The sequence below is a fragment of the Coloeus monedula genome (assembly GCF_965178545.1).
Source record: "Coloeus monedula genome assembly, chromosome: 20".
NCBI lineage: Eukaryota > Metazoa > Chordata > Aves > Passeriformes > Corvidae > Coloeus > Coloeus monedula.
The window spans coordinates 4026209-4048594 of NC_138800.1; the positions used below are offsets into that span (position 1 = coordinate 4026209).

Below are 22386 nucleotides of genomic sequence, written 5' to 3' on the forward strand. Positions count from 1 at the left end.
TGGGTGGGAGGATGCAGTGAGCTTCCTCCTCTCTGAGCCACTGCTTTTCCCTGGGTAATGCCTCATTAGGAGCAGTAAGGAGGGATCCTGCCTACTCACCTTCCCACAGGGCTCCACCTCATCCCTTTTCCTAACTCTTGCAGAGGCCTTCCTCACCCAGGGACGGGCATCCTCCTCCTCCTCACACAGCCTGAGCTGCCACAGCTGCAGTCAGGCCAGCTCTGTGCAGACAGGATTCCAGGTTCCTTCTGGGATCAACGCAGGAGCAGGCACTCTTGGTAACAAAAACATGGATCTGGTTTGCTTTTGAACCCTCACCAATACTTTTCCTTCTCTTTTTTGACCTTCATTTCAGGAGAAGAGGACAAGAAATGAATGACACGAGGGCGACACTCCAACCTAGAGGATCCCTAACTTGTAACTCGGACTGAAGTCTTGCATGCGTGACCACCGCTAAAGCCAGCAGGACATGCATGTGTCCGACTATCAGACAAATGCGGGTGAATCGTCGAAAAGAAAAATACTGATTTTGTTTTGTTCTGTAGCTTTCTTTTTCCTGTACATACGAGTGCAATTACTGGACAGCTGGCATAGGCTTTGGGGATGGAGCTGTGTGGATCTGAATCGTTGTCATGTGGTTCCTTGGGATTTGTTGTTGCCAAATTTTAGACCCTCTTTCCAATTTTCACCGTGACTGGGTGAGCTCGGGCAAGGTGGCCTTCATGAGAGATCAAGGCAGGAAGTCGGGATTTGAGGCCACATCCCCCAATGGGATGGGATGCACAGGGCAGCTTCAGGGGCCAGGAAGGGCTTGGCAGTGAGTGAGGGCAGGGAGAGAGGAGAGGGGGCCACATGTTGGGGTTGCTGAGCCTTGATGATGTCCATAGTGTTGGTGGGTGCATTGCTGCTGCTGTGTTCTGCTCCAGTGGCTGCAGCAGCTGGAAATAGCTTCAGAGTGTGTCCAACATTGGCATGGACCTCATGGATGTGTGTTTATGCGTCGAGGTCGGGTGCATGTGGCGGAAGGTGACATTCTCCCTATTTATCACGCTGTCCTGTTTGATCCCTGCGTTTTGGAAAGCCCAGCACCTTCTCAGGCTCATCCAGCACCAAAGCACGATGAAGTCCTGTCTGTTCTTCTCCATCTGGCATCCTTCTGTATCCCATCTGCACTATATAAGCTGCAGTCCTTCTCCTTGTAGGGGCAGCCATGTAAAGAAAAGCAAGGGGATGCCCACCTTGCATTCCTCATGTCCATCACTCCTTCCTAGTCACACTTTCTTTCCTCAGTGAATTTTTAACTATTTCCCTAGCAGGAGTAGAGCTTAAGTGTTCAGGAGCACATCCATGACTTCACGTCCTCTGCTTTGGAGAACATCGCTGACTTGCACAGGGCATCCTTGCCAAGGGATCAGGATGGGAATGAATGTATGCTTGTACATAACGTGGTGTTTCTCCGTGAGTGGTGTTTGTTGTGGCATCCCTTTTTGTAAGGCACCAACTTTATCTTGCCCTTCGGGGATTTTTCCACAGCAGGAGCGAGACAGGCTGCAGTGAGAGTTTGTAGATCAGGAGTGGATTTTGGGATCCATTAAATTTATCTTTCTCCATTGAGCTGTGTCAGCTGAGAAGCTGATAGTGGGTGGTTTCTTCTCCAGCTCTCCAGATCCTCCCTTCTGTTTTCCTCACAGTCCCCTATGATCCATCCTGATGATATTTAGTTAGCCAGAGCCTGTATTTTTCCTTTCTCTTACATTCCAGCAACAGCACTAGAGCCACGGTCTGGGGTAGCATTTGCTCCTTTGCTGTTGGGTTTTCTCTTCTACTTTTTGCCTCTTAAAAGCTTCCAATGTTTTTCTGTATCACCTGGGCAAGAGCATCTCTCCTTCTGTACAGTAGGTGCCAAATATCATCCCTCCTTTCTTTTCTTCATCACCAGCATTGAAGATGAGCAGAGCCCCCAGACCAATGGGAATGTACAGAATTGTTATACTACTGAGCTGATTTATTGTACAGAAAACCTTGCATGAAATGTTGTTACTGTATTTAATATATAATGTATTCAAGGAATTTTAATATGGAGCTCTTTAAAAAGATCTTTATAGATACTCTGTGGTAGAAGATTGTTGCTGATTTTTTAAAATCTTATTATACTTTGTCTTGAAGAAGTTTTATTTTTCAAATGTGTTCTGTCTAAATGATTTAATCAGTTGATCCCCTGGGATAACCAATTCCTCTTCAAAGGTTTTCACTATGGATGAGACCCACCCTGATGTAGAGGATCAGGACATGACCCAGGTACTGCATAAGCTTTCAAAATAAAGCCTCAGTAAGACTAATGCTGTAGACATTTGATTTGCCCTTCCCCAGAAGGGTGGATTTCACCTTATTTTAGTACAGGTCATAGAATTAAAGAACAGTTTAAGTTGGGAAAGACATCCAAGGTGATTGAGTCCATCTCCATTACTCTGTGCAGAAAAACAACCAGTGGGAATTTAGTCCAGTTCCAGCTCGGTGTCATCAGAGGAAGCAGCAGCTTCTCTGAGGCTGACAACCAGTCTGGGAGAGGCTGGGCTGGATTCAGAGCATCCCAGCCCTGTTTGGAGGGTCCAGCAGGGCTTTCAGCTGCCCAATGGCATCTCCCTGGGATGTGGTGGCCTTGGTCCCTTGTGCTTACAGGAACCTGCTTGGTCCATCCACCACCTGAGTTACACTGTTTTCCCTGGACTTAATGTCTGGTAGTGTATTATTAATTTAACCCAAATACATGTGGTGTGGAGAAGTTTCTTGTGTAAAAGCCCAGGCAGTGTCAGTCTGTTCATGCAGTCGTTGGGTCACAGTTGTGAGTTACCAAATGCTGAGCCATCGTGGGCAGGAAACCAGAGCTGTGTCCCAGCTTGTTCTTTCCAGCAGCTACAAATTGCATTTTATTCTGTTGTGAGCCTTCAGATCTATCTAGAAAGTAGCCCAGGTAATCTGCACTAGAGCTGCCTGGAGCAGGCATCCCCTTTGCTGGGAGGGACCATTTTGACACGTCTCCATGTCCCCTTCTGAATGGTTGACTGCGTCTCTTGTCTTTCCCCCCATCCTTTAATTACTTGGAGTACAGGTTTTCGCTCCATACTTTTTGATTACAGGGGCTTATACTTCAAACATCTTAATGAAGTAGAAAAACATCCATAGATGTAATTATTTTTTCCTTTATTCTTCAGTGAAGGGTCAGGATAAATCACAGAGTAGTTATTTATTGCATGTGTGCCAGCAGCAGCATGGTGGGGGCTTTTACAGGCTGGAACATGTTCTTATGTAAACTTGGAGATCCCAGAGCCAAGACCATCACTTTGGGATAGGCTCTTGTGTCTTACCAAGGCATCTGACTGTGCAATACAAGGGAGAGGGACACTGGGTGGCTGTTTTGCCCAAAAGCTTTATTAAGAAAGTAGCTTAGGGGCAAACCTCTGGGATCCTTGCTTTTCTTGGCAACAGAGGTTAGGAATTATTTCCTTTTTAGTTTTATTTTGATGGTGCTGCTTGGCATATTCTAAGTCTATAAATAAAACTCAGGTCTTTCCAGCAAGACCTTTAGCATTGGTGGGCTGCTGTGACAGATCCTCCACAAGATGCAGGGTGTAGGATGTGCTGGGATGGCAGCATAGGATTATCTATGAGCACTTTATACTCCTTCCTCAGGGGCCAAGCACTGTGCTGGGGTACAGCCAAGGTGGGAGGGGAAGGTCCTGTGTCCCTGGGGCGAGCACCAGGGGGATCAGCTTTGGGCAGCAGCTGTGGCAAGTCTTTTGTACTGTTTTGGGATGTTATGTCATTGTGGCCAGTTGCTGGATGAGCTCTTCCCCCTGTGGTGTGTGATCCCATGGGGAGGCATGCTGGAAAAAGAAAAAGAGCAAAGTACTGCATCCTGTGTTTTATTTGTGTCATGTGGCCCAGGCCTGCATGAGGTTTGTGTTTGTGTGTTTGGGGCTTTGGCACTGTGAACATTCCGTGTGTGTGTTTCTGGTGATGCTCTGCTCAGCCAAGGCTGGATGGCACCACCAGGCACTGGAGAGGGCAGTAGGAGGGACAGGCTCTATGGAGGGGCTGGGGGACTTTGTTCCTGTAAGAGCATCAAACCTGGGATTGAATTTGAGTTTCTGCTCATGGTGTGCATGGCAGAAGGAGGAGCAATAGGAAAACTCAGCATTGATTTTTGGTCTTTCTTTTGTACATCAGGTTGATAATACTGCTTCCCAGTCAGGGTCCTGCTCCACCAAAACTCATGAAGTAATGATTTGAGCTGTGCAGGCACTCTGGCTGGGAGATGTTCATGAGGTTCAGTGACCTTGGCATTACGTCACTCCTGAAACTCAAACACACCTGAGGCCTCGCTACCAACTCTTAAGACTTACTGTGATTTTTGGACCATACCTGGCATGGCCATCACTTTGATGACAGATTCAGTCCCATCTGGGCTCTTTTTCCTCCCACTTCTGCAGAGGCATTTTCTGTCAGGGGAGACAGCCTGGGACTCAGGTTTTTGGTACTGACCAAGGAGAGGGCTTTACCCCATGCAGATCTTGTGTGGCACAGTTGGGGTTAGGATTTGCAGGGCTGCAGTGGAGACGCAGGGTAAACTGTGCTCCCTGGACATGTTCTTGTGGTGCCATTCAGCTTTTGGTGTGAGTGGGGCATTAAATGAGCCAAAATCTGTGTGTACCTGGAGTGATGGGCAGTTGGGACCAAGAGGAGGGCGACCACTGAACTGCCAGCGGGTGCCCTCAGTGGCTTTGGTCTGGAAATATGCTGATTTTTTTATATGAGATGCCTGAACAGCCAAATGTAGAAATCTCTGAGATTGTGCTTCATAGCAAAAGGTAAATTGTTATATCTTGGGGGGTGGGAGGGTGTTATTTGAGGGATAGAACTGAAAAAAATGAGGTTTCCTATTTTATTATATGAGAGATATTTTTCCACTAAATTACCGCTTCCTAAACCGTGTCCTTTGTCTGACTGTAAATAGCCAGGTGTGCCAGGAAGATGTGGGAAGGCTCCTTGTGGTCACATCCATACAATCCACTCTGTTCACACAATATTGGGCTGATTTGTTTTATACTTAGAAAATTACAGAAATAAAAGCAATTTTACTGGATGACTCTGGGGGTTTTTTGGTCTATTTTGTTGTTGGTTTACCTTTTCTTTTTTTTTTTTTTCTCTTTTCTTGTCCCATTTGTGGCTGATTTGGGGGACATTTGGGAGCCCATGGAGCCATACGGGAGTGTCTGAGGGCATTCTTCAGCCGTAAAAGGAGTTGTGCTCACCAGATCAGGATTTCTTGTGGGTTTTCAGAGGAGCCAAACTAGAAATGGAGCTGAGCTTGTGCCTGGCATGGGATGACAAAGGCAAAATGAGCGGAGTGGCATGATGTGACTATTGGGAATGTTTTCATTCACTCTCAGGGCACAAGAATACAAATAACAGTGCTAATTTTGACTGTATCCAGAATAGTCATCACCTTATCTTCCCCAGCTGGGAGGGGAGGTTTAAATAAGCCCTGAAATAACCTCCACAAGAAATAATTGTGAAATAAATAATAATTAAATAACTTGGCCTCCTCTGGGGGGATGGCATAGTGCTTGGGGCCATCTCTGCATCACCCGGAGCTCTGCCCATGGTGATGTTTCAAGCAGAAAATCCTGATCTAGCTGCAGGTTGTGTTTTAGAGCAAACCTGTGCTCATGGCAACATCTACCCTTGGTGCTTTTTTGCTGGGATGTGGCCCCATATATTCCTTCCCGATGCTGTGAGCAGGACAAAGGTGGTGCACAAGATAAGCCAAAAACTTTGTAACCCGCAGGGGGTTACAAAGAGGGACGTGGGATACCCTGGCAAGTGCTGGTTTTGGGAAAGGGCCATTGCTTGGCCTTCTCTTTGCAGGAGCAGACTAATGGCAGAGCAAGAGGAGCACCTCTGCCATGGCTGGAGGGGAACCTCAAGCCAGTCCCCCATACCAGAAATGCTGTCTCAGGACACAGTGGTGAAGGCAAAAACACCCCAAATTTCCCACCTGATGTTGTGTCAGTCCCTGGATCCCTGGGGACCATCACCTGGGACTATGCTTGTCTTTGAAGGCATGATTCAGAACACAGGTGTTACCCTACCAAAACAATCCCATTGTCCCTGTGATTGGCTGGTCCATGGCACAGGTCCAGCCCCCACGTTGGATGTGCACCCACATTTCTGGAGGCCACAATGGCCACAGGGCCACTGACACATTTTGGCACCCCCGGCACCTTGGGTTCATGTTGGCTTTGGCATCAGCTAAACTATTGCTGAAGTATTTCCAGGGAGATATGTTGACACAGCAACTGGGGATGGAAATGCCACTTCTGAGGGGTGAGTACCACCAAAAACATCTTGTGCCAGGGCGTTGCAGCACGGGACAAGTACAGAGCCAAGCCAGCCCTGCTGGGAAGGAGTGAAGAGAGGTCAAGGACAAGTTAAAATTGGAAAGAAAACTGAACATGCTGTTTTGTAGGACCTTGCTTGCTCTCATCTGCCAATTTTTTTCAACTTTCCCCTTCCCATTGCCAGTGGTGCAGTGTAAGCACCTCCTGCAACTGGTGAGGGCAAGGGGGCTGTGGCAGCCAAAATTACTGGGAAAAGCCACCAGCTCTCAGAGGCTCTTCTTGGCAACCTTGACCACAGCAGGGCCCCTCTGCACCCACCATCATATTTTAAATCTTGCCTCTGTGTTACTCCTCCCCATCCACAGATCTGCAGCGTGCCACACATTTTTGTGCTGAAGTTCAGAGCTCTGTGCTGGACACTGCCAAGCATGAGTCTGGGCTGTGTAATGAGCTTAATCTATTATTTTTATATTTTCTTTCCCCCCATCAATGTCTGAGAGCCTGGCAATACCTGGTAGCTTTTATGCCCTCCACAGTTGTGCTTCTCTGGGTGTGGGTGGGCTTGAACCCCATGCAGAGGTTTTTAGAACCCTCTTTGTGCTCCAGCAGTTCCTGTCCCAGCTCAAAGCAAGGATGCACTTGCATTTCCAAATGTGTCCCTTAAAAATACCAGATTTTGCATTTTTCTCTCAGCCCCAAGCACAGGCTGAGTGTATTTAACGGGCAGGGGGAAGGAGTTCCCTTTGCAGCTGTAGATGGACTCCTGTGCTAATGCTGCACAGCACTGCCAGGGATACCCTTGGAGGGTCACCAGCCCTCAATGCCCTTGGCATCTGGCCTGGCTGGAGCTGGAGATGCTGGATGAGGCCAAGCCTGGCACTGGGGACCAGTCAATGCCAGCTGATGCAGAAGAGTGTTTGGGAAATCTGGCCCTAGGTCTTTGCAATCTCAGACACAAATATAGGGGCTTTAGAGCCTCGTTTGCTGTTTCTGTTTCCATTTTCCCCTCCCACGGGCAGTGGAGCTAGATGGGCTCATTTTCCTTATCTCTACCTGGTTTTAGAGTCACAGAATCACAGAATGGTTTGGGTTGGAAGGGGCCTTAAAGATCATCTCATTCAAACCCCCTCCCACGGTCAGGGACACCTTCCACTAGACCAGATTGCTCAAGGTCTCGTCCAACCTGGCCTTGAACACTTCCAGCTCTACTCTCTGTGTCCCTGTGCTGTCCCACTTGGTCCTTTGTTTTCATGCTGCTCAGGTCAAGCCTAGTTCAGCACTTTCTGTGCCCTGGGCAAACCCATCCTCAGTGCCCAGGACCTGCTGCAGATGAACTCAAGCTGCCACTGCTCCTCCAGCAGCATCCACACCTCGTCAGTCCTGGTAGAGCACCCCCAGTGCCTCCTACCTGCTCTGCTTGGAAGTGGCCAAGAGATACGAAAGTTATTCAGAGGAGATGACTGTGAATGCATTGACAGCACCATTCCAGTTGCTGTCTGTGGGAACCCAAGATAAAACCATCCCCAAGGTCCCAGCTACGTGTGGGTATTGGTGCAGAGGGTCATGGGACAGCCCCAGGCTGCACCCTACACAGCAGCCTGATAAAAACCTCTTTCTCTTAATAGTATTTTTATTTTTTATTTGGGTGTTACAATAATGCATTTATTATCACAGCAAACAGACATCCCAGCCTGGCGTCAGGACAGTCCAGTGCCTGCACCACAGCTGGAAGCATCACAGCCCCATGATCCCAGCATCTCTGGCCAGCGACCGCCCTGTCTGGGCAGGTCAATTAACAACTGAACAGCCCGAGCAGGGCACTGTCCCTCGATAACCACGTGGCAGAGGCAGGGAGGTGTGTTGGCAGCCACCTGGCACCACCATGCCACCACCATGGCACCATTGCAGGGCCACATAGGTGAGCAATGCCTGGCAAACCTACTAAATTCCTTGTGATAAAGTAATGTGAAGAGTGGCAGTTCCAGGGATGGCATGGGTGCGGGAGAGATGTGAGCCCACAAGTGTTTAGGCTGTGGTTTTTTCACCCATGCTGGGTGCTGCCCAGGAGAAGACTCAGGTTCTGTTGGTGCTCCAGGCTGGGGTCTGTTGCTCTCCACATCACTCCAGACAGGGTCCGGCCCCACTTACCAGCTGCAACATGGCTCCAAGACATTATAAAATGGCGGATGCATATTATCCCCCAATGGAAAGTATTTTCGCTAAATCCATGCTATAACCATTTTATTGACTCCAAGTACCAGAGAGGAGGTTAGAAGTGACTCTTTTTACAAGTCATTTTGCTGTTAAATTTAGCTGTCCTATTTTCATTATCCCCATGGCCTTGGCAAGGGTGAGCAGCCTTCCCTAAAAGGCCTCATTTCATACAGTAAGTTATTTGCTTCTCTCCTGACAGATATCTAAGCTTATAAGGTTTGTCTGCTCTGCTCAATAGCAGTATCAGCCTTCAATCTGTATGGTTAACATCAGCATTTTGTATTTGCTTTTGGCTCCCTGTCTGACAGCTTTCCATGTTGTTGAGGACTGGGGCATTGGGATCGCATCACGTCACTTGCAACGTGGGATCATCTGATTTGGATTACCAGGCTTCATGACATGCCCAAAAGATTTGGATAAATGGTTCAGTTGCTTTTCCCCCAGTTTTTCCTATTGCCCAGCAAAGATAATTGATTTGTTCCATTTATTTCACAGTTGTCATGTCTGTAGTATATTGAGTCGAAAGGTTAATGTGACGGTAAGCAATCAGCAAGTGAACTTGAGAGGTGGTGTTGCTAAAAGAAATATTCCTGAAAGGAAAGTTTTATCCCAGCAGGTTAAGCTTTTCCATGTTTCCTCCTGCAGAGAGGGCCTTTATCCCAGGCTCAGTGGCTGCAGAGAGCCAGTGTCTCCTTTGAGGCCAAGGGAGGCAGCAGATGAACTGGGGCTCATGGAGCCTGTCCCTGCCTGGAGTGCTGAAGCAGCTGGGCGCTGGAATTTCCAGGGAAAACATCCTCTCTTTCCCCCAGAAACACAGCCCCAGTGCCCTCCCTCAGCCCCAGTGCTCCCCAGCACAGAGCTCACCCCTGAGGGGCTGTGCCCGGAGCTGCCTGGTGGGATGCAGTGAGGGCACAGGGTCCCCCACCCACAGCCTCTGTGCTTTCCCCAGCAATGAGCCAACGCCCTTCAAAGCTCCCATTGCGGCTGTTGCCCCCAAATTTCAGTCTGGCACTTTCAAATCCAGTCCCTTTCTCAGTGATATTTGTACCCTGCTGAGCATCCCTCGCCGTGACCCCGGCTCGCCCGGCCCCGCTCACTGCCGGGCCTTTCAGGAAATGCTGGGAATGCTTCGAAATGCGCCCAGCCCAGCCCAGTGCAAGTGCTGGGAACGAGCCAAGCCCCAGCTGTCTGGCCTCACCACGGGAGGGGGCCAAGCTGGGCGCCTTTCTGCTCCGTGGGCCAGCTCCGAATTGCTGAGCTGGGCTTTCTGTGCCCCTTGTCTCTTTCCCGACCCTTTTTCTGGGGCAGCTTTTGGGAGACAGAGCAGGACACGGGCTCGAGACACACAGCCTGAGGTGGCTGCTGTGGCAGGAAAGATGATACCCCAATCCTAATTCCTAAAATCTCCCCCGGGACCCCCACCTTCCATCCCACTGCTGTCCGCAGGGATGCCTCGTGGCCCCGCTCATCCCGAGCCCTGCCTCTGTCCCCAGGGAAGGACCCTGACGCCGAGGGAGCATCTCTCACGGGCAGATGGCTTCGTCCTGGTGGCATGTGGGCTTGGCAGCAGGGTGGCCCTGCACCCTCCCACACCCTGTCCCACCCCCAGACCATGTAGGGCACCCGCTGTTCCCAGCCCAGAGCTTATAGGAAGAGGAAGCCTCATCCCTGCGCAGAGGAGGAAACCCGACAGCCCAGATGTGCACAGAGCCACGCCGATAGCATTCTTATTTTCTTTTTTTTCCTCTGCAAGCAGAGGAGCTGCCGAAGCGGCGGCGGGCACGGCCCAACCCACGGCGCGGTGAAGAGCCGGGAGGCTGCGGCACAGCCCTGGCGCAGCCATGGGGCAGAAGTGCATGGACAAGGTGTCCTCCTTCCTCTTCGAGTATGACACCCCTCGGATGGTGCTGGTGAGGAACAAGAAGGTGGGACTGACCTTCCGGCTGATCCAGCTCATCGTCCTGGCGTACATCATCGGGTAAGGCTCCCCAGCACCTGCCTTTCCTAAAATTAATGCTCTGCCACGGGTTAAGAAGCAATGGAGAGAGAGAGGCTTCTATAACCCCTATATCCCAGGGCAGGGGGGTTACTGCTGATGGCTTCACATCCCTCTGGTTGTGGCTGCCCCCATGCAGCCCAGTGTCACACCATGGCTCTTTTAGATAGCAGTTAGTCCCCATATCCTCCCCAGAAGCTACTGTATGTGCAGGCTGGAGGCTCATCCCTGCCCAGCCCTGCTCTGCACACCGGGGCCCCATCTTCTCACTGAAGGGAACCCAAATCCTGCTCCAGCTGCTGGATGGTGGCCCAAGAATCTGTTGTTATTTTTATTTTCATTTGTATTAAATAAGAGGCATCTGAGGCCACTGCAGTGATTTGTGAGACCCAAGCAGCTCAAGACAGGGCCATAAATCTCCCTGTTCACTGCTCTGATGCTGCGGCTGAGACGCAGCTTGGCTCCAAAATTCCTGGTCTGCTTTGCTTCTGGGAGGCAGCTCCAAAAGCAAACGCGGTGCAAGGGCAACTGCTTAAAAAAGGCAGTGAGTGGAGCAGGCAGAATCAGAACCCAGTGAGGGTGTGTGTCCTCAGGTGCCCCGGGGCTGCTGCTCCTGCCACAGTGACTCGGTCCCTGTCCCCTCAGTGTGAGATGATGCTATACAATGCAATGATTGGTAAGCCTTTGCTGTAGCCCCATGGCTGCTGTGGACTCAGCCCTACAAGGAGACCAGCACCCTTTCATGGGGAAGGGCCCCAGGGCAAGAGGTTTGAAGGGAAAGGGGGTATGTGGCCATGAATTGGAAAATCTGGGAATTTTTGTGGTGCAGAGTGTCTCATGAAAAGGAAAGGCAGTGGCTCCCAGGGCTCAGTGCAAGCAAGTTGCTGTGGGGAGAAGTGGTGCCCATCCCTCCTTTTAGCACAGACTCCTTGGAAAGAGTGAAAATCTTCCCAGAGGATCATTGGTCCCACCCTGCTCATCAGTGCTTTGGCTCCCAAGGGTAATCCTCATGCAAAACTGCAGCTGAAGTTTCAAGGATGCTTTGGTGCAAAGAGTTTTGCACCTGTGTTACTGGGAGCAGCTTTGTTTTTCCTAAGGATTGAGCCTGTGAAGTCCCAGGGCTCCAGTCCCAAATGTGGCCAGGGCCAGCCACTCCTGTGGATGGGGAACTGGCACAGATGGTTGTGCAGAGCAGCTAAGGAAAGGTCGCTTAAACAACTTGGCTAAACTGAGACAGGCAACCAGAAGGGAGCAGGAGAACCAGCCAAGGGGCAACAGTGGCAGAGGGGAGGAATCTGGTATGAAGTTTTTCCTGGCTTGTGGGGATCAGGCTCCTCTAGCAAGAGGCTACCTATGATTGCAGCTGCCCACAGCCCCCCCAGCCCCTGGCATCCCCTCACTGCTGACAGCACTGCCCCCAGCTCCCGTCCCACAGCACTACTCCCAGTTCCCTGCCCACAACACTGTCTCCCAGTTTGCTGCCCTCATCAAGCCCCAAGGCCTGAGATTTTCTGTCCTTTGAAAGCCAATTTGGTAGCCAAATGTGTATTTATTTACCGTTTTCCCAGCTTTTGTCCCTCCTTCATAGTAGGCATGGGATGCTCGTGGAAATGTGTGCCAATGCATGACTGCTGGAAGGACATGGGTAGTGCCATCAGTGCACACAAGTGGGGCCAGCTCCCCTGCGAGACCCCATGTCACCCCTGGGAAGCAGTACCTCTTTCCTCTGATAACTGATAAGGCGGTATCGCTGCTGTGCAGGCAATGCTGGGTGCCTTCTGGGTCCCACTTCCGGAAACCTTGCATGCAAGGAGCTGCAGGCTGAGCCACAGGATGAGGCTGGTAAGGGAAGAGAGCTTGGGGAGTGACACAAGGGGACTTTTACAACCTGGTCAGGACTCACTGCAGCATTTACAGCCTCATGGGGAAATGGTGTTTTGTTTGTCTTGACCTTGGCTTTGTGGCAGGGGAGGTGGGGTTGCCCAGCCCTGTGTGCCCGTAGTCAGCTCTGCCAGAGGGGGATAAGGTCAGCAGCAGAGTCTGTGCTGGAGGCTGATCTAGGAAAATGTTCTGCCCAGCTCACAACCTCCTGCAGCTCCAAGGGCATCAGGGAAGATGCCCACTGTAACCAGTGTAACCCATTATGGTGTTCTGCCTTGGAGGAGGATGTTGGAGCTGGGTGTCCCAGCTGGGGTGGCAGCAGTGCTGAATTTCTGTTCCCATCCCCAGGCACTGGAGCAGATGCCATCCCTGGCAGAGGTCCTCTTGCCCTCAGTCCTGGGATGCCGATGGGGCTGCAAGCTAAAAAGCTCCCTCCCTGAGAAGTCCCCACAAGGTCCAGCACCAAATGGAAAACCTCCAGGCAGCACCTGGGGTTCTCCATTTTTTTCTCTGCCCGTCAGCCAGGTGTCAGAGGCGAGGTTAACACGCCAGGCTGGTGTCATGGGCCGTCCCACGGGTAGCCTGCTGCCTCTGTCACAGCCAGCGGGACTGATGCCCGTGGCAGTGGGGACAAAATCCAGATCGCTCCTTTTTTAGTGCCGAGAATGCTCCGCGCCGCCGGGAGCACTACCCGAAATGGTTGCTCGCCCATGTTTATAGTCTCCCTGAGTCTGAGTTAATCCAGCGGCAGCTTGTTTATGCTGTAGGTTAAATAGTGTCAGGAGCCTGCCCTAATGACTGTGTGATGGGCTGAGAAAGGCAGAGAGAGCCCTGTTCCGGCCACAGCAGTGTCCCTAACCCTGCTCCTACAGCCCTCTTGCACACGGGGCCATGGCTCCACATTCCCTTTGCTGGATGGGGAACAGTGGCTCTGGATGTGAGCCATGTCCAGACTCAGCCCTGTGTTGGCCTTGGAGGCATTGATTTTTGGAGAGTTCTTCTGCAGTGGATCAGGAGATCGGGAGTGTCTGGGTAGGTCACTGAGACCAGCAAGCTGCAAACCTACTGTAGGCTTTAACCCCAAATCACTGATGGCTACTGTGCTCCACCTGCCTTCACACACCCTCAGCCACAAAATGTGTCCTAGTCCCCAAAACACACCATCCTGGCATGAAAATTGGGTCCTGCAGCTACCACATGCCTCAGGCAAAGGGTAGGAAAGTTCAGCAACATGTCCCACGTCCAGCAGGAGGAAACTTGGAAAATTATTCCTCAGGTGAGACTTGGTAGAAAAAGCCCCAGTGAGCCCTCAGAATTGGGGCCCAGTGGAGGAGTGCTGGTGGCCATGCTCACCCTGCCACCTTTCCCTGTCCAGGTGGGTGTTCCTCTACGAGAAGGGCTACCAGTCACAGGACAGCATCGTAAGCTCGGTCTCGGTGAAGTTGAAAGGGCTGACGCTGACCAATGAGAGCGTCCTGGGTCCTCACATTTGGGATGTGGTGGATTATGTTTTCCCACCCCAGGTAAGGAGTCAGGGTGGGTGGGTTAGGAATTTGCTTTTGTCCCTGTGGCTGCTTTTCCCCATGTGCTGGGGTGCAGATGGGTCCTCAGCATAGGCTTTCCATGGGGCTAACCATGACAGGGTGTCCCTGTGGTGGAAAGGAGGTTGCTCCCGTCACAAACCTCTGCCCAGGTTCTCCCTGGGGAGCATTTGGTACTTGGGACCCACTATGGCTGAGGAGGCCCATTTGAAGCTGCCTCCAAAAGGATCAAGGATCCTCCGGTGCCTCCGGAGCAGTATCTCAGGCAGTGAGCAGGGTCCTCCACTGTCCCTGGGGCTGGTGGCACTGTAGGTCCCCATCCAGGGACAGGCTCCTCACAGAGGAGACCCTGTGCTGGCTGTGAGCTCGTTGGCTGTCTCTCCACAGGGGGACAACTCGTTCGTGGTGATGACCAACTTCATTGTCACTCCTGGACAGAAACAAGGAACCTGCCCAGAGGTAAACGCACTGGCTTCCTTCAGTGGGCTGAGCTTCTGTAATTCAGGGGGACTGTGGGGAAAGACTTTCCTGACATTGGGAGGTTTAGTAAAAGCCTGAGCCTGGCCCCATATTATTGTTCCTGACTCCTGTGTGCTATGTGAAGACTTTTATTCTGCTGAAAAACAGGCAGCATCCATTTAAATTTTCTTCCCTTTGAGATGATCAGGCAGAGCAGACTTGAGGCTTAAATGAAAACATCTGCCTGGAGTGAATAAATTGCCCCTTTTTTCCTGCTTTATCTGGACAGCCTTGGTTGGGAAGCAGTGTATGGACAAGGCTCTGAGCAGTGTATCCCTCTAGGAAAATTCTGCCTGGTGAGGCAGGAGGGACAGAGGGATTGAAGCTGCAGGGTGGGATGCTAAGAGGTGGCTGCTTTCTCCAAACAGCTGCCAGATGCCGGGCTGTGCACGCGGGACAGCGACTGCAGCAAAGGGAAATACAGCCGTCAGGGACAAGGTACGGGACTCGGCCCCGGGGCACCGGCCTTGGTGTTTCTGGTGAGACACACCCAGAAAAGCTGCCTGGCTGGGGTGTCACCTGACTGGGGGACATGCTTTGGACAGGGGTTTAGGAAAAGCCTCTGACATGCTGGTTGAAGTTTCCACCTGGGCTGGTCCAGCTCTGCTCTTTTGAAGGATACCTGAGCTGCAAACAGCTCAGCCAACAAAAGATTAATCAGGACTAAGCCATTTCCCCCAAACTCTTGTCCTCTTATCAGCTCAGCATTTTCTTAGGTGTGTTTTAACAAGAAAAATCCCCAGCTGCTCCCCTGTACAGCATTGTAAGAGAAACCACTGCCCTGAGCTGAGAGGCCACAATTAATTTCCTGTTTTAGAAAGGTGCCAAAGCCTTGAGCATTTTGTGCCTTGAAGCAGAAGCCCCAGCCAGATCCCATCCATCCCAGCGTGAGGCTGAGATTTCACAGGATCCAGGGGTGTAAGCAGCTATCTCTCCCACAGGGCTCATGACTGGCAAGTGTGTACACTACAACAACACTGTGAAGACCTGTGAGATCTTTGGCTGGTGTCCTGTTGAAGTCGATTACCATGTTCCCAGGTAAGGAATGATGTTGTTGCCCTCTTTCCCACCCCAGCTGCACTTGGTGTGGGGCAGACCAAGCTGGGGCTCTATGGGATGTGGCTAGGACAGCCTGAGTCATGAAAGACCAGAAAGGGAAGGGATGAGACCACCATTTTTCTGTGGCTTGTCCCAGTTTGGGTGAATTTCTACCAAATGGGGCTTTCTCTAGAGCCTGGAGAGCCAAGTGATGGACACATGTCTACACTTGTGTTTTTCAGCCCTGCCCTACTGTCAGAAGCAGAGAAGTTCACCTTGTTCATCAAGAACAGTATCACCTTCCCCAAGTTCAAGGTGTCCAGGTAAGGAGAGGTTCGGGGAGTTGGCTCCTGGTCAGTTCCTCCAGCTGTGTCCCTCAGAGGAAACCATGGGTTTAGCTGGATGGATGTAACTGGATACTTGGTATAGAGGATTGCATACCTCATCAGGGATCCCAGGACTACTCTAACCGCTTCACTGAACCCCAGATTACCTCATAGGAACTGAGACATTTCCCTCCCAAGTCTGTCCCACTTCACCTGGTAGCTGTAGTTACTGGAAAGATTTCTGGAATTAACCTCTCCTGAGTTACCCTCACAAGTTGCACATGAAAATATAGTTTATCTGATTCTTCATTTTTCTTCTCCGAAGACAACATTAAAATACTACATGGCCAGGATAAGCTTGGTGCCCCAGAGTCCCTCTTAACATCACAGATTCGATCTGTTTCAGCAAAGGGTGGGGTTGGCCCCTTCCTGGCAGCACTGGGGGAAGTGCTGCTGGCTGAAGGCATACTCATAAGAGGATTTGTGATGGCACCAATTATATATCTGATTTGAAACAAATTAACAGAAGCTATTTGTGCTGAAGACAGCGGATTCTTCTCTCTAAGCTGATCTTGTCCCCGTGCTGCAGCCAAGGTTAAATGTCCTGGCAGCTGGCATTCTTGGCAAAGTCTTGGGCTGACCTCGCACTGCACCCCAAGAGGTGGCTGGGAGAGGGGATCCCCCCAGCAGCAAGCAGAGGTGCCCTAAGCAAGGGCAGGCTGGAGAGGACACGGAGAGGAAGCAGGTCCTGGCAGTGAGGGTGGCGGGGCTGGCTGCTGTGGCAGGGGCTGTGGCAGACCCCTCTGGGCTGTGGGGAAACTTCCTGCCTTTGATCACTGCTGACAATTAACTGCTGAGCATCAGTGACGGGATGAGGTTGAGCAAGGCACAGGTCTTACAAAACCATAGGCTTCACAGAGAGGATGTTTTTAGGCAAAAGAGCAGAGTGGGATGGAAGGCAAGAAGTTTTCCTTTCCTTTTAACCCTTGCTATAGCAAGCTCCAGCTAAATGTAAAAGCTGTGGGATACACTCACTATCCATGAGGTGTCCCAGATAAGAATTGTTGGTGCTCCAAGCATTGCCTAGCAGAGCCCATGGACAAGCTGGCAGGTGAATGGGAGAGGGACATGGATTAGACAAGGGACTTCCAGAGGTTCTTTCCTACCCAAATTATTGTATTATTGAGAATTTTTCTCACTCTCTTTTCATTCACAGGCGCAACTTAGTTGAGAGCATTACCAAGCAGTACCTGAAGAAATGCACCTATCACAAAGTCACCGATTCCTTATGTCCTGTGTTCGAACTGGGATACATAGTGAAGGAATCGGGTCAGAATTTTACCTTTCTGGCTGTTAAGGTACTTCAATTTCAAGTGATGTTCTTTGCTGTTGATGGGAGAGGGACACTGGCAGTGCAATCATCCCTAGCTGTTGAGATGATTTTCTGTTTTCTCAAGAATGCTTGAGAAAACAAAAGTGTCAGAATTATCTCATAAAGATTATGAATCTCCTTGGACATGGCCTAATATTTACATCTTTCTTGGAAACTCTTGAGAAGATTTCACCCACTGGCAGTAAATCCCAGGGTTCCGTTTGTTTTAATTTGAGCAATGAATAACTAGATCTGTGTGGCCAAATCCCATCTGATTGAGCTTGGAAGTCCCAGCTGGATGGTAAAATATTGGTCATTGCACAGTGCAAACTGCAGCCTTTCCCCAGGCTCCAAAATGCAGCTTTGTCCAACACTCCTCAGGCTGGTGTGTGGGATTATCTGCTCCCTCTGCACTGCAGAACCTTGTGATAGCTTTGCCAGGCACTGAATAAAATCAGAGGCTTGCATATATGAACATGTATTGCATAGATTGGATCAGATGGCCCAGAGAAGCTGTGGCCACCCCATTCCTGGCCAGGTTGGACAGGACCTGGAGAAACCTGGCCAAGTGGAAGGTGTTTGGAACAGGATGGTCTTTATGGTCCCTTCCAACCCAAACCATTCTAAGATTCTGTATGTTAAAGGTGTAAAAATACAAGCCTCTGGGGCACAGCTATTTACAATCTGGAGTGAGCTCAGGAGGGACTCCTGCATTTCCTGAGCAATCTCTTGGGCAAAATCAGGCAAGGGAAGGCTGTCCTATGAGGACCAGAAGGGATCTGTGGTGAGCACTGTTTCTCAGGACCATGCCTTGGGCACAGGATTTGGATCAGGAACAAGAGGGCATGAATTTATTTGTGTATCCAGCACTCAGGGCAGAAACAAGAGCCTCTGCAAGGGGTTATGTACAGGCCACAAAGCCAAGGCTGCCCAGGAAGGCTGAGGCAGCAGTAGAGTCCCGAGCCAGGACACCTCATGGCATTGAGAGGACATGTATGAGGAGGGAAAACATTTCTCTGTGTGGGCCAGGTCCAAGGAGGGGCAACCCCATGACTCCACTCTTGGCTGCAGGGCGGAGTGGTGGGCATCACCATAGACTGGAACTGTGACTTCGACTGGCCCCTGCGGTACTGCAAACCCATTTACCAGTTCCATGGCCTTTACAATGATGACAGTAACGTTTCACCAGGGTTCAACTTCAGGTAAGGAAACATCGGTTAATTCTCCAGGCATAATTCAGAGGTGACAGCTTTCAGGTTCCCACAGCGCTCAAGGGATGGTGGAAGGTCAGAGACTTCTTCAAAATACTCACTACCCTTGCAGGGCCAGACAGCAGTACCAGTGCTCTTTAAAATGGCATGAGAAAAGTGGTAATACACCCCTTGGCTTCAAAATTACCCTATTTCCTTTCCATCTCCTCCCCCTTGCTGGCTCTCCTGCTTGGCTGAGCTTTTGGGAAGCCCCTTGAAAGACTAGAGATGGTGCAGGATCATCTCACATGTTCTCACAGTCTCTATCCTCTCCTCTGTGTGACGCTGTCACTAGTGCTGCATCAATATCTGCAGCGTGCAGGACTTGGGGACATCAGATCAAACAGCACGAGCAGGAGGTGAAATCCAACCTGCAGGCAGGCAAACTGAGACACAGAGAGGAGAGGTGCCAACAGCCCAGCTCCTTCAGGGGGTCTAAGGAGAAGGTCAGGAGCACATTCCCAGATCTGTGTCCAAGATCCTGATGCTGTAGGGTTGCAGGGGCTGTTAGACACTCTGGCAGACCATTAACACTCACCATCCAATTGCACAGATATGCCAAATACTACAGAGAAGGTGGGATGGAAAAGAGGACACTCTACAAGGTGTTTGGGATCCGGCTCGACATTTTGGTGAATGGCAAGGTAAGGGTGGATCCCCTGGATCCCTGGGACAGCAGTGCCATGTCCTTGGGAAGGTACCAGCTCTGTAACACAGCACCAGGATCCTATGGGATCAGGAAAACTAGTATGAGTGCTTTCCTCGGGTGCTGGCCCGCTCACAGGAACCCTTGGGAAGTACTGGGGAAGGGAAGGGAAGAGAGGAGGAAACCGTGTTTCATATGTCACATCTTTCAGCTGCAGCTTGGTCAATAGTTTTGTCAAAAAAACTTCATGATGGGAGTGGGGGGGACCTGTGGAAACTCAAAACCTTTTACTGATATTTCCAGAAGCTGAACATTTGCATTTCTCTATTTTGTCTTTTTCTTCCCACTGGGAGAGAAGGCTTTCCTCATTATGATCCCACTGGGAATATTCAAAGTGTATACTTTTGTTTGGTTGCTTGGTTTTGGTTGGGTTTCTTATATTAAAAATACAGGAAGAAAAGTAACTTCAATTTATTTCAGCCTAAAAACAACCTATAATATTTTTCTGTTTGACTAGTTCTTTCCCAGCTCCTGTTTCCCTGTGTGCTGTGGTTGCTGTTTGGGTTGCTGCGAGGCACTTTTGCCGAGCCCCACCTACAGCTAGAGCACCCTTTTATTTTCCCCTGGTCTGACTGTAACTTATCACCTATTTTCTCTGACTTTATCCAGGCAGGCAAATTTGACATCATCCCGACCATGACCACAATTGGCTCTGGAATTGGTATTTTTGGAGTGGTAAGTTCAGATATTTCCAGCCTCTATATGGAGACTCTCAAATTATTCTTCTTGCCTGTGACATCCGTGGGAAGTGTCCTTGAGCTGCAATGAAATGCTGGCTACTGCTCAGGGAATCAGAGGATGGGCAAAGGGGGGAAATGAGGTGCTCTCCTGCCTTGCTGGCTCAGGAAAATAGATTCCTGCTGGTCCCTGGCTGATGTGAATTCTGCCCTGCTGATGAAGGGAAGGCTGGCTCTCTTGGCAGGTCTTGGTATCCTGATAGTTTCAAGTTAGAGCTGGCATTGAAGGGGGTCTGGAGGTGATGGGCAGTATTTCATGCAGGGCAGGAACCCAACATCCTATTTGGTTATCATCGTTAAAGACTGGGGCACGGCTCAAAGGGTGTTGTGTTCTGCACTTACCTAAAGTAGAAACACTTCATTTCTGTTGACTTAAATCACCCACTATTGAACACAGCACACTTCACTTCTGTCCTAAATGGACATTTGGAGACTTCAGCAACCACCATGTTGTGGGATGAAGCAGAAGTGACCCTCAGTTGTGGGGCAAACTGGGACAAACTGGAAGTACACAGTAGTCCAGGTGAGCTCGAAGGGCAGCTCCAAGCCTAACTGCACTTTGATTTAAGGCCTCTGTCCTCTGTGACCTGCTCCTGCTGCATTTTCTCCATGGACGAGACTATTACAAGCAGAAGAAATTCAAATATGCAGAACAGGAGCCTGTAAGTAACAGCGAGTGCCTGCCCTGCAGAGGCTCTTGCGGGGGTGTGTGTGGATGTGTGCATGAGTAATGACGCTGTAACACAAACATCCACGCTGAGGGGCAACGAGGCGCCTTCCTGAGCCCTTGGGACTGTTGGAGACTGGGATCCATGAATCTCCTCTCCAAAATTACTGAAATCTTGTGTGACTCACTGTTAATAACTTTATTCTCTCCCTTTAACCCCAGATATTCCGGTATCTGGTAGCACTTGCATTGCTTTAAGGGAAGCAGCGGAAGATCAGTGCTTTAGCAAACTAGAAAATGTTTCTTTTTCTGCTCTTTGAGAACATCTCCATGACCATGGAATGTTTCATGGCCTTTAACAGGACACAAAAACAGTTCCTCTCAAATTCACCTGAAAATATGCTTATACACTGGGGGTTAGGAGTTGTTCCCCAATCACATTTTTCCCTGGCATTAGAAAGGAGCAGGTCTGTAAAAGAATCCTTGTTTTCTCTCATTTAACCCCCAGTCGAAGCTGCATAAGAAGGAAAAGGAGACAGACAACACACAGTGAGAGGTGAGTGGTGTTTCCCCAGCCCTGCTAGCATACATCTGGCAGGCACGAGGACTATAGGTCTTGGGGCTATCCCACGGCCCATGGGAAGGCAGGAGGATTTCAGGGAAGGCAGCAGGGCTCCAGGGAGGCTTGGAGGAGATCTGAGCTGTGGGCTGTAATGTCTAACGTGGGGTCAGCATTTCCCAGCATAAGCAATTGCATGGGGCAGCAATGGATACAGGATGTAGGGCTGACATCACATCTTCGATGGCAGCATCTCTTGAAGAAGGGCAGTGGGGGGCAAGACACCAGAAATCACTGTGCACCTCTCTCTCAGCAGAATCCACACTGACTGACAAACCTGCACCGCTTTTCCTCCTCCTCTTCTCATAAAACTCAGTCGCCATCCCCTGTCACTTCCCTGGGCTAGCCCCAGGCCAGCAGGAGCAGTGTCCAGCACCAGCCCATGGGAAGGTGGTGCCCTGCAGCCAGGGCAGGGGCTGGCCGACCCAGCACATGGCCTCTGGTGGGACATGCCACAATGCTGTGGATGGGTCAAACTAAGGGATCTTGGGGCCCTCTGCCAGCCCTGCTGCAGGGCATTGGGTTTGCTGGCATTGCAGGCCCTTCAGAAGGGCTCCCACTGCACCCTGCCTGGTGTGCCAGGGTCGTGCCAGGGCACTTGCACGTGAAGACCCTGGGGAGAGCACAGCTGCCATTTCTTCCCCAGAAGCACCCTTGGACAGCTCCAAATTCAAAAGGGAAGGGAAGGGAAGGAGTGCTGGCAGGAACCATACCCAGCCCCTCTGCCTTGGAAAAAAATGGTTATTTTGTAAGGATGTCTTTTATTAAAAAAGAATAAAGCTTTAGTTTTTCTACTACATCCCTTTGTGGTGCCTATGCTTGCCCCAGAGCACGGTGTTTGCAGTGGTTTCTGGAGGGCCTATGCATGCAAAGTAATCCCATCAGTGATGATTCCTTCAGAAACTGCCCTCCTGTGCAGGGCCCCTGGGCCTCCTGCCACGAGCCGGGGCTGTTATCAGAGTTGTCACTTGGGTTTCCTCCTCTGACAGGCTGGCTGGCAGGGAGTGCTGGCGCACTGCTGGCCACGGCAATCTGCTGTCCTGTGCCAGCTCTGCCTCCACTGCCCACACCAGTCAGCTGGTCAGAACGGACTTTCTGAGCAGCAGCCTCACAAACCAG

At 50.6% G+C, this 22386-nt stretch overlaps 2 protein-coding genes across 4 annotated transcripts in view; both read left to right on the forward strand.

Annotated features, from left to right (window-relative positions):
- ATP2A3 (ATPase sarcoplasmic/endoplasmic reticulum Ca2+ transporting 3) overlaps window positions 1–5079 on the forward strand; it is a 52243-nt gene extending 47164 nt beyond the window's left edge. For 2 of the 3 annotated variants that reach the window (XM_082294565.1, XM_082294566.1), the window contains one exon: window positions 356–5079. In XM_082294565.1, the coding sequence (XP_082150691.1) occupies window positions 356–379 (24 nt within the window). In that variant the 3' untranslated portion in view covers window positions 380–5079. The remainder of the gene's footprint in view (window positions 1–355) is intronic. The other variant, XM_082294567.1, reaches the window with a different exon arrangement.
- Window positions 5080–10456: 5377 nt separating this feature from the next.
- On the forward strand, window positions 10457–21838 carry P2RX1 (purinergic receptor P2X 1; the record flags this gene model as incomplete). Its single annotated transcript, XM_082294537.1, has 13 exons — window positions 10457–10593; window positions 13868–14015; window positions 14421–14492; window positions 14921–14990; window positions 15494–15590; window positions 15833–15913; window positions 17133–17274; window positions 18360–18490; window positions 19092–19182; window positions 19854–19919; window positions 20551–20643; window positions 21157–21204; window positions 21524–21838. 12 exons carry the CDS (start codon window positions 10457–10459, stop codon window positions 21199–21201), a joined length of 1173 nt encoding a protein of 390 aa, XP_082150663.1. The 3' UTR covers window positions 21202–21204; window positions 21524–21838.
- Window positions 21839–22386: the final 548 nt, after the last annotated feature.